Source organism: Scaptodrosophila lebanonensis, unplaced genomic scaffold, assembly GCF_003285725.1.
Source record: "Scaptodrosophila lebanonensis strain 11010-0011.00,11010-0021.00 unplaced genomic scaffold, SlebRS2 tig00000001-arrow-pilon, whole genome shotgun sequence".
Taxonomy (NCBI): Eukaryota; Metazoa; Arthropoda; class Insecta; order Diptera; family Drosophilidae; genus Scaptodrosophila; species Scaptodrosophila lebanonensis.
The window spans coordinates 17,247,894-17,260,612 of record NW_022060529.1 but is presented as its reverse complement, the minus strand read 5'-3'; the positions used below and the strand labels follow the sequence as shown (position 1 = coordinate 17,260,612).

The window sequence follows — 12,719 nt, the reverse complement described above, 5'->3', positions numbered from 1 at the left end:
CAACAAAACACGATCTGAATACTTTTTATTATTTAATTCAAAAAACAACGGGGCAAAATCTATGGATTCCTGAGATATTCCAATGCAACCGAAATCATTTTAACGAATTTAGATCAAACATTGAAATAAAAACAAAAAACATAAATAGAATATATAAAATATAAAATTTGAAATTATTGATCTTCGTATAAAAAAAGCAACGGAGCAGAATCTATGGATTCCTGAGATATCCCAAAGCAATTCAAAGAACTTAAAGCATTTTAGAAATAAAAAATTGTATAAACGAATAATTATCAAAAAAATAAATAAATAAAAAATAGAAAAGGCAACCGAATTTGGTTGTTTACTGCTCAACGCAGCTACTTCAACTGGCAACGCATTGCCAAACAATTTTAGGAAGCTATGAAAGAACGGCATACTTTGACGCAACGTTTTCCATAGTGTTGTTAAATATTCAAAGAACCTGATAACTCAGTGTTGAAATAGGGGATCCCGACAGGTTGATCTAACCAAGTGCATAATTATATACAACATATTAATAAAAAGTGAGGAAAACAAAGTGATATATAAAGGGCATGCCTGGTTGCTCTTTAAGGCTATAATTTAAAGTAAATCCAAGCTATTACCTTTCACTTGCGTTCATTGCATGAGTTAACTGGCTCAGAATTAAATATTAAACCACAATCTTCTTATTTTATAACAAATCAACAATGCTGCGACGTACTGAATCTAACAACGGTCGACCAGCAAACCGACAGAGGGCGCTGTAAATAATACAAACAATGGCCGCCAGTTGAAAGCTTACGGGGCTGTGCTTTCAGCTGAGAGCTTCTCGAGCACCATATGATTGCCGTCCTTGTTCTTCAAATGCACGTTTAAAGGCCAAGAATATTTTGTCGCCGCTGACTGCCTTTTACACGTCCTTGGCCCCGCGCGCACACCAACACAAACGCAATTGTGCCCGACCGACCGTCCGACTGTGTGCGTGTGCGCTTTCGTCTTCTTCTACCTACGCCAACAACTTTGCCACTCTTACTGTGTTCCCGTTCGTGTTGGCCTACAGACCTAATTTTTTGCGTGTGTGTTCCGTGAATAGTTTTTCCCGAAAAACGAATAAACAAATAGAGCAAAAAGCAATAATCTAATACGCATAAAAAAGAAAAATAAACGCATACTGAGGCCAAACGCGTGTCGTGCGTAATGAAAGTGAGAATATGCGGCATCGCGATTTGTTGCTGCAACTTTAAAAGCAAAGAATGTGTTAAAAAGTGAAATGTGTATTAATATTTGTGAACAGCAGCCAGCCCATATAACGGGAGTGCGCGCCGCAGTCAGCGTCGACGTCGGCGCTGGCATTGCCTTCATTTCGGCATTTCCAAATGTGCAATTTTTGTGAAATTATCTTCACAAAACTAACTACAATAGCAACACAGCAACAATTTATGTATATATGTATGAGTGTATGTAGCTGTGTATGCAAAATGTTGTTGCTGCTGCCGCCGCAGTTGTTGTGTCATAGCGAGGTATTGGGGCAGCCTTAGAATTGGAGCAGCCGCCTAACTGAAAGAAAAAGCAAATACCCAGCAAAACCAACAACAACAACACCTCATCAAGTAAATATGTGTATATGTGTGTGCGCTCTCGCCGCGTCGCGTGTCTGCTTGTGTATGTGAGTTTAGACGAGAACTGCAATTTTTATACCCTCTATACGAAGTGTTAATAGGGTATATTAGATTGTCGAAGTGTATGTAACAGACGAGAGGAAGTATCTATGATCCCATAAAGTACAAGTAGATTAATCAGCTCTATCCCATTTCCGATTCCGGTTGAAGTAGTTGTACCTGGGGGTTACAAATTTATTAATTCACTGGTATAGTAATTATTTCCAATAAAGCACTTATTTTGTCAAAATCTAAAATTTAACCATTTAGTCATGTCATGTCCGTCCGTCTTGTTGTGTAGACTCTTTTAATCCCTACGCAATAACAGTTAATTTTTTTGGAAACAATTCATTTTACACAAATTAAAAATAAATATCGATATATCAACATTCCTAGTGCAGGGTATTTCTCTGTCGGTCGTGCACGATTGCTAAATTCTCTCTTGTTGTATTGTAGTGTGGCTGGCGCTGGTAAAGCTTTTCGCTTGTTGCGCGTGCTCGTCGTTGTGCAAGAAATAGTCTCGGCATAATTGCAATAAATATTCTGTCTCTGTAGTTGTAGTTTTTGTTTTTTGTTTAATACATAAAAGGAAGCTACAATCGTCGTTGACGCCACAGTTTTGCAAAAAAAAATTCTACACATGAAAGACAACACTAAAAGCGAATAGCAAAAGCGAAACGGAACGAAACCAAAGACGAAGGCGAATAGCAAGAGAATTGGCGCAGCAGCAAATAATAAGAATACAATAAAAAAAAAAAAAACAACAACAAGACAAAAACAAATCGCAAATGCGTTCGTCGCGTGTGTGTGCGAACCTGAACAAAATATGCTGAAAAAGCTTTCGTGTTCGCAGCTGGCGCAGGCGGAAACTGTTGCTGCAAGCGTCGCCGACGTTGATGAGCAGCAAGCAGCAGCGCAGATCTGCGCCACTATAGTAATAATAATACCAACAACAACAATAATTCAACTGAGGGGCTCATGAATCACACAGCGACGAGGCAGTCGCTGTTTTGTTGTTTTGCGAATTTATAAATTCGCGTTCTGGACGAAAAGCCGTGTAAAGCGCACAAACAAATAGACAACAACAGCACCAACGACAAAGGCAAGCCATAATAATAATAGCACTTTTGCTTTCGGCCTCAACTGGTTTTACTACCCAGAGACGGGCACAGACAGACAAAGAGCACCACCACCACCAGCCAGGCCAGAAGAGCCCAACAAACCGGGCGCCCCAAAAGTAGCGTCGTCGTCGTCGTCTCCGTGCTGTTGTCTTGATTCTTGGCTCTTACTTTGTTGTGTTTTGCTGCTTCGTCTTCTTCTTTATTGCCGTATTCTTTGTGGTCTCGCAATTCGCATAAAATAACTAAAGATTCTGTCGTAGAGCACAGCTTAAGTTGCGCATGCGCGCAACTTTAACATCAACACCAACGGCAACAGCAACACACAGTTGTTGCACAAACATTCAGCTGCTGTTGGCTCTGCTATTAATTTTGTATGAAAGGTGAGTGTGCGTGTTGGCTTCCTTCCCTCAATATGATAATTTAGTTAAGTTTGCGCAGGTTAGGTCTGTAGTGTAAATATGTATTTATTAACGCATTTCAGAAGTTTATTATTAGTTTTCACCAAACTACAATTTTTGCTAAAATATATTCCCAAGAATTTTAAATGCTTTTGATAGCTAATGGAGATGGCATTGGAAAGGGAAAGGTAAACTCCCCAGAGTCGAATTTTTTCTTACGTGTTTCGTTAAAGTTACATATCATTACATATTTATGTATATGTACTTATGTATGTGTGTTTGACGGCTCTTTAACGACAATTTTCTAAATTTTCATTTTTGAGTTTAAGCCAACAATTTTTGGACACAAGTTTGTTAGTTTCCTAGCGCTTCATAATATCCTTGCAGCGCCGATGTACAGCTGTATTGAAGCAGAAAGACTTTCACACCAAATATTAATGTTGTAAAATCTAAAACTATAATTTTATTGAATTTGTCCTTAAGTTTTCATATTTTTTTACTAATCAAGTAAACGTTGTTAATTAGTTGTCTCGGTCAAATCCGTGCTATAGGCAGGAAATCACTCATAAAAAATATTTGAGTTAGAAATATGAACTCAACTGTGGTTTATTTTTAAGTTTATAGGTCTCACATATAGAATATGTTAACTTTTTCTGGAGCACATAAAAAAAATGAGAAAAATGATGAAATCCCCACCCGGCACCATCGTTGTTAATTTGTTGTCAACAGCTGTAATTATGTTTTGTTGAAGAATGACTTCTTAACGTAGTTCTATAAATGCTCAAAGAGATTTATAATGGGACGGATCGGTAGCCATTTGAGTAGAGTTTCTATCCAATTGTTGTTCTGTTACATTAAATTTTTATCCATCCCAAAATTTGTATCATCCCAGGCAACATTGCCTGAATTCTGCAATATTTGACCTCTTCGCAAATATTTTCGATAATTTTAATAAAACAAGCATAAAATCTCCAAATAAAATATATTTAAATGCCAAAGCTAAAGCAATCAGTTAAACAATTAAAACTAACCTTAATTAGTGAAGCACTGGAAACGAGGGCCTTCGTCCACATAGCATTATAGTGCTTTGTGCAAGTTATTGATATTGTAAATAAATACGGGAAATAATGGGCATAAAAATGGTTATATTTTATGGTAAATATTGGCTTCATTGAGATAAAGTAGGATTGTATATATTTACTTATTTTTGTATACGTATTCCTAGTTCCCTATAAGTTTTTGTATTGAAAAATGGAAAGAATGTTGTTTCTGATGCGTTAAGTATTGTGCTTGAGTATCCATTTAAATTTATAATGGATTTTCAAAAAAATGGGACTTACAGAAAGCAGTTGAGCAATAGGAGCTCGAAGGTTTCTTTTTCTATTTTTCTGTTCATCAAAGCTGCCTAATTCTCTGTAAGTTTAAAAATTCATTTATTCCTACATATGTATGTGTATGCATTTTAGACCTTGACCCACTGTATTTACCGTGACCTACTTTATCTACCTTGACCTGCTTTATCACAGAATCTGATTTGATAGATAAACGAAACGGAATTGTATTTGGAATACGTGCATTGAACCCAGGAAATTATTTACAATGTAAACAAATAGAAAAGTGTTAATTTTTTTGAAGTGATTGACCACATTGGGCGACATTTTTCGGTTCACGCTTTATACACCTGTAATATATGCATATTTATTCAGATACATATCGAGACCTAAACAAAATAAAAATCGAATAACAAAATAGCTAAAACAAACTGGCCTAGCGAAATACATTTGCTTTACCTCTCAAAGCACATAATTTAGATTTTGTCAATTTCTTACCGTAGCGACAGCCAGATACCTCAACAAATTGTAAATACTATTACGTTGGCGCCTATTTCTGCACATTCGTCATTTTTGCACGGCTTCTTCGCAATTTTTAAGCTGTATAGCAGAAAATTAACAGTGCTGTGTACAAAATTAAACCCAATTATAACTTTCAATTGTAACTTAAATTATAAATTTACTTATGTATTAAAGACTATTTCAAATCTATTCCCCCTCCGGATTCAATACACATATGCCAACGTTTTTCAATCCTCCAAGCAGTCTGAAAAAACCTTTTCAATTGGGCTTGAATCTTTAAAATCGTGTCAAAACGATGTCTCTGGAGTATTTGTCAGGTTGCGGACCGATAGTCGTCTTTTTTTTTTAACGTAATGCAAAAACATAGGTTGTCTTCTCACAAATCCGGCCTTTAAGGACGAATAGCTGCAAACAAATCATTCATAACACTCAAATAATATGCCTTCTTGACACATTTGTCTTAATTTAATTTTACCCCGACAATCAAGGAAAAATTACTGTATGTCTTGATTCCACTTTGGCACGATATTCGCTCGGGGTCATAAGCATTGATCCAAGTCTCACCTCCAGTTTTTATAAGAACTCCGTTTTTCCAAAAATGAAGTGTTTTTGGAAACAAACGAGGTAACAAGATTATATGAGGCACAAAATTTCTCTTCAATTTATATTGACGGATCCATTAGAAATGGCAACAGCATCACCAACTCTTTGATTTGCTTCACGTGTTGTTCATCAGTGGATGTTCTTGATCGCCTTGTTCGTCTTCAACGCTTTCTCTACCCTCTTTCAACATTTTATGCCATTCATAAACTTATGTTCTCACATACCCTGTTTATTGGAAGACTTCTGCAATATTCTTACCGTTTCGACTGCAAAGAATTCATTCCTTACACAACATTTTACGAATAAGGAATAATGGAATGAAACTTCAAAATAAAAGGAATTGTCCTCCTCCATTTAAAGTAAAATTTCCGTTTGTAAATATAAAGAACTTCCTTGCTTTTTATATTTCCTAAATACAGTGACTGTGGACATTTTTGATTAGGGGCATATTATATGGGAACTTCATACCATCTTAATTCGCCAGATAGATTATAAGAAGCTTACAGCATTGTTCTAAAACACTTTTCCCCGCAAAATAGATAAAACCTCTCCTATTCCGCACTTAATTTGTCCAACCACATATGGTTATACTTCTGATATCTTTGCCAGCTTGTTAAGAGCAGTCTATTCAGGAACATATTTTTAATAATGGTTGCTAGGTATTTTTTATATTTTTTATTCTATGAATTTTTGTCTGATTTCTAACAAATGTTTTTATTTGCCTTGCAGCTATTCAACAACAACTACAATTACTACAGTTACCTGCCAACTACAACAACAAAAACTCGTACATCACAAAAACGTACAAATTTACCTTTAAAGAAAACAATTAAAGCATCATATTTCTACAATGGACACCTTCCACGTACCTATGTTAGCGGAGAGTAGCAGTAATATTGGTTATGCCAACGATGCCATAATTAGCATCAATAATAATAGTAATAATAACAACAATGATAACAGCAACAACAATCACCATCAAGTGCAAACGCACCATCAGTTGCAGCATCCGCAACAGCATCAGCAACAGCAGCAGCAACAGCAACAATTGCTGCCACATCATCACAAAGATCAAATGCTTGGGGCAGGCAGCACACCAATGCTGCCTTTCATCAACTATGGCCAGATGCAGCAGAAGGAGGACAGTGGTGTGGAGGTCACAGATAACGCAGATTTCGGTTGCATGCAACCGAATGCGTTGCAGCCAATCGATGGCAGCCACCTGGACGGGGGCATTTCATTGGGGGGTCTGTGCGATCGCATGTTTGCCAGCCCGAATCCCCATAACACCAACAATCTGACCTTGATGGGTGCCGGCAATGTAGAGGCTAAGGCAAGTGTTAGCAGCGGCGGCGTCTCCGGCAGACCCTCAAGCGGTGGCGCTATTGTCTTAGAATCCGTATCTGTGCCATCTTTTGCCAATTTATTGTTCCCGAACCGTGCTCAGACACAGACGACCGACACTGTCAACAGCATCGATCCTGCGCTGCTGCAGAAGGCGCCGCCCACAACCGCCGTCGAGTATCATCAGCTGAAGCCTTTGGAGAATCCCGCCACATCAGCCCCTGGGCCCACCTCTAGCTTTCTCAGCTCAACGACTGCACAGTTGCTCGAATTTGATGTTGCCAGTACTGCGAATACCAACAACAACAATAAACAGCACTCGGAGGACGTTAGTGTAATTCAAGTGCATGGTCAGCGCAACAACAATAACACCAACAACAACAACAACAACAGTAACCATAATAACAGCAACAATAACTTGGCTGACAATCACATCAGCACCACAACAACTGCAACAACAATAATAAGAAACACTGCCAATCAGCAACAGTCGTCCCAACAACAGCAACAGCAACAACAACAAAGAAAATCGTTGCATAGCATTGAAGAATTGGCTGCAAGTTCCTGTGGGCCTAAAACCTCGCCACACTCTCAGACGCCCACCCCCAACCACCACCACAGTAATAATAACAATAGCGATAAAAATAACGCCAGCATCAGTAATCATAATATTTGCAACAACCACAACACCAATACTAACAAGAGCAATAGTAGCGGTACACGGCAACATCAACAACAACAACTGCATGGACCGCACAGCGTTTCAAATCTCAGTTCCGAAGAGGAGTCCATGTCGGAGGATGAATTTGGCTTAGAAATTGACGATCAAGGAGGTAAGTTTCACACCTTTCATCCGGTATTAATCCATATTATTTCCCCCATCATCCCCCCTTAGAGAATGTTGGCAATATTCTGTTCAAAAAGTTACACAGAAGAAAAAAAGTGAAGTGAAGTGAAAAATCAAACAAATTTAAACAAAAATGCGAAAAATGCGACATGAAAATTACGTTTATTTATACATTAAACTATTAAATCGTAATAAACAAAGTAAATGGATTAAACAAGTAATCAATGCGTGTTATGAAAAATGCGACCTTAAAACTACATTGATTTATAAATGATACTAGAAACTTACGTATAAATAAAGTAAACAAATCAATTACGACAAATTAAACCCAAATTATAATTTATAATTATTATAAACTACGGTGTGTTGAGGTTTGTCTAATAAATAAAGTTAAATGTTCACACTAGCAGCAACAAATTTATTCACATATACAAAATTTTCGATATTAAATTACTTGCAATTATTGTGGCTCAGTATTATAACTGGCAATTATTTGGATGCAGCGTTTTGGGCAGAGACTGTTATCTGCAAGTCTTGACATCGTATTTCGGTGTTCGAGGGAGGTTTGATCATAATTTTGAAGCTCCTTCCGAATTCGATCAAATAATCCGCACTTAATTCCGAAAAGTGATTGAGTTATACAGTTTGGTATGATGTTTTCCTAAAACTAGCGCTCTACTTTTATTTCTCCAGAGACATTATTTTGAGATTTTATTAATGTACGAATTTCGATTCCACATAATTTAATCGAAATTTGGAATTTTCGGCGAATTTCGAAAAAGGGAAATAAATAAGCTACTTTCTGTAAAGGCTTGAGAGCCTTAAGTATTATTTAAATTGAAATGAACTACATTGGCGAGCCTTGTTTTTTTATTTTTAAGAAACTTTTGGCATGCAGTATTTATGAAAAGTGTTGTAACGTAAATTTCCTAAATAGGCCTTAAATGATGACACACATTTAATAAATATTGTCTGAAAATTGTGCTAAGGAAACTATGATCCTGATATAAACTATGATCTTAAAAGTTTCAAGCACTTATGGAAAACAAACTTACATTTGAAGTACATTTTGATTCATTCAACCAGATCTTACAAAATAGTTTTCTTCAATCATCAACTGTCTTTACTGTTCTATATTTTTAAAGTTTAGGCTAGTATTTCCTGTTGGTTTTTCCAGCGTAACACCTCTTTCTTTCGCCATATAATCTCAAATCCCCCACCGGGTCGGATACGTTAATTACATATTATTTTAATTTGATTAGATTTCTCCCGCTGAGGCTTTTTTACTTTATACGATGCTTTTTGGTTTTTTTTTTGCAATATTCTCCGTTCAGCATTTTAATTAACAATAGACAGAGGGAAGCATCTCCCACTATATAAAGAATATGATATATAGTTAGCATGTTAGATCTAGTCATGCTCGTTCTTCAGGCTGAACTCCTGGTTTTCGAAAACGGCTGAGAATACAGTGAGTAAACTCGTTGTGTAGACTTTCCTTATCCGAGGAAGACGCGAGTTTATTGATTTTCATTTTTCTTTCCTTCCCATGTTAAACTTTAAATTATAAGAGATTTTCTAAATTTGTTTGGAATTAAAATCGGTCAATCAAGGGTTAAATCTGCAGATGCAGTGTACTGGGTATATTTCACTGTCGGGTTTGCTCGACTAAACCATTCTATTTTGGTTTAGTACTTCCTTCAAATATTAGAAGCCTCAATTTCGTCTGTATTGAAAAAAATTTCGACTACATAACTTTGTTTGGCGTTTGCAGCATTCTTTTTTCGAGCGGCTAGTCTCGTAAATGCATTTCTTTATTGCCTAGACTTTGCCAAGTTGAAACATATGTACATAGTACATACATATTTGGATGCAGACAAACACACACTTATGTATGTATGTATGTATTCGTCGGACATGCCAAGTCATGTTTGCCCCTTTAGGCGCCATCGCATTCGGTGGATGCAGCCATAAAAATCTATTTAAATACCTACAATAAAAGCCAGCTAACCTACTTGTCTCTGTATCTTGTCTGTGTATCTGCCGCAGTCGCAGTTCATCCAAAGCTGCATGCAAAACAACAACAAGAACAACAATAGTAACGACAACAACAATGAATGAATAGTAATGGCAAGAAATAGAAAAGCGCTGCCAGCTTGTCAGCCATTTGTCAAAAGAGCCGCCGGAGACGACGACAAATGTTGAAGATGTCGTTGTTATTGTTGTTATTGTTGTTGTTACTATATATGTGCATATCTATGTACATATGTATGTATGGATAGTAGTTGTGTATATTGTAATTGTTGCTGAGTCAGCAAAGTGCATTACACACGCAGCCTGCAACATGCAACGCACACACGCACAACACACACAACTCGTTGACATTCAGCAATGTCAGTGTCTGTCTTTGTGACCATCTAACTGCCTGATTGTCTGACTGTCTGACTTGGGCGTCTGGTCGTCTGTTTGTGTGCTTGTCTTGTCTGTTTTTCTGTGTGCCTGCCAGTCAGCCACTATAGATCTATAGACGTGGGCCTTCAACGCACTTATTGTGCATACTTAGAAGTGCATTAGCAATGCGTTTGGCATGGAGCGGGGTAGGGGGCGTGCGTCTATCCTTCCTAGCCGCTTTTGGCTTGACTAAATGGAGCAAGGTCGTCAGCATCGTCGGCATTTGGTGCAAGTCGATATGCCGCCCCGGCGACGCCGACGCTTCTGCGTCCGTCTAATAGAATTTGGGTCAAGCGCATGTTTGTTTGCACTTGTGTTGTTGCTTCTAATATTGGAGATTGGGCACAAGGATGCACAAGCAACAGCAATAACAACAACAATAGAAGAAAAAGCAAAAAGCGAAATTGCATACAAAATGAAGGTCAGTGTGTGCATCAGCGAAACTAATAAACGAGACGAGACGAGTCGAGTCGATTCGAGTTGACGTTGACTCGGGTAGAGTCGAGTCGAGTCGTGTTGATTTGACGTCAAGTTGGCGTCGTCACCGCCTCAGTGTGTCAGTCAATCAGTCAGTCAATAGAGTTGTGCTGATTCTGATTCTGCAATGAATCAATGTGCTAGCAAACGTTCTTTTAAAACCACTTTCGAAAATTTCGTTACTTCTTAATGGAACAGAATAGTAACTGAAATTTAAAGAAAATGCAAAAAAGCAGACCACAATATCTTCTTAAGTTATGCAAATAATTTGTATACTAATTTGTAGAATTGTAGAATAAGAATTCTTTTTAAAATATAGTTTTATGCTTGTAGATCAACATAAATTTGTGTGCAAATTATTTGCATAACCTGACCTGAGCGCATCTTTAGTGCCCATTTGACATTAAACCTGAGTCAAGCAGCGATAAATTGCAAAATTATTATAACATTTAATGTAGAAAAAAGTATTTACTAATTTTCTTTAAAATGTTCTTTAAAATGAATTCAATTTGTGGATTAACGTAGACCTTTTTATCTGAAGTACAGTAGAAACTTATGATAATTTAAAAAGAAAATCGTTGCTTTTTTGGAGCTACTAAAAATTTCTTGCATAGCTATTGGAAGAATTTAAAAGCTTATATAAGTCTTGAATGACAAGGGTTTTGTCACAAGCAGGTTTTCTACCAAAAATGATCCAGTTTAGTTTCTTCTCTTTTTAACTCTAGAGTCTAGACGTTCAGGTACATAAATGCATATTTTAAAATAATAGTTTCGTAAAAAATAGACTGCTTTATACTCGTATATAATGTTTTACTAAAATAATAAAAAATAATAAAAATAAAAATAATAATAAAAATAATAATAATAAAAATAAAAATAATAAAAAATAATCGAACTTAGAAACATATAAATCTTGTGATCTAATTGAAACTAGTTTAAACAAATTCTGTCCGCACAAAGAATAAATCGCTGTAAGAAAATTTCCCCTAAAAATCATATATTTATTTCTAGCGGAAATATAAATGAATAAATGGTTTCGCATGAAAACGATTCTTTACATGTCGTTTGCCATTTTTCGATGGTGTGTAATATACGTATCAATTCATCATTTCATATACACCTAGCCCTCGCTTAACGCGGGGGTTACGTTCCTTCCATACAAAATGAGGGGTTACGTTCCTAGACTTTGAAAAATGCATACAACAATTTTTTAGTGTTTAAATTTATTAGTTTCAAAAACATCAAAAAGGTTTATTCAAATGGCAAAAGTTTTAGCGTTAGCGTTAAGCGAGGGCTAGGTGTATTCTAAATACACCTAATTCTGTTTTTACACGGTCTTTTTTTTACACGATTTTGATATAACACGGTTTAAAAATTAAGAATTTCATATGTATTTCTTGAGAGATAAGAAACCAATCACCATATGATTAATGTCTTTTTTTACACGGTTGTTGCCGGAACCAATCTACCGTGTAAAAACAGAATTAGATATATTCTAAAAATATAATAATCGTGCATTAGACATTTCTCGAACCAGTTCTGGCCGTTCAGCGACAACTCTGTCAAATAAATCAGTCGAACAGTCGCTTGCTCAGCCGCCTGTGTTCTTCGCTTGACTGTTCTGCTTCACTTGGCTTAATCGTCGCTTGCCACCACCGCCCACTGCAACTTTTTTTGCTGTCGCAGTCGCAGTCACAGTCTCAGTCGACGTTGTCATCGCCGTTGCCGTTGCCGTTGCCGCCACCGGTTGACATTGACACACATTGTTCTGTCTGTGTCGCCGTCTATGCTCGCCTCAAAGGACCTAAATGGGTCAATGTCAACGGCGCTTGTTGCTGTTGCAGTTTGAATATATAGAATATATGTATATGCAGTGAGGCCGCCGCTTGCCACAAATTGGGGCATGACATTGGCTGCGCATATTTGTTGTCGTAATGCATTACAAGGTTCTAATTTGTGCGAAGGTT

General features: G+C 37.0%; 1 protein-coding gene across 1 annotated transcript in view; it reads left to right on the top strand.

The window, feature by feature from the left end:
- Positions 1-1,062: 1,062 nt before the first annotated feature.
- Positions 1,063-12,719, top strand: part of LOC115622604 (nuclear hormone receptor FTZ-F1) — a 62,882-nt gene continuing 51,225 nt past the window's right edge. The window contains exons 1-3 of the mRNA XM_030516606.1: positions 1,063-1,669; positions 2,217-3,162; positions 6,366-7,813. Of these exons, the coding sequence (XP_030372466.1) occupies positions 6,487-7,813 (1,327 nt within the window). The 5' untranslated portion in view covers positions 1,063-1,669; positions 2,217-3,162; positions 6,366-6,486. The remainder of the gene's footprint in view (positions 1,670-2,216; positions 3,163-6,365; positions 7,814-12,719) is intronic.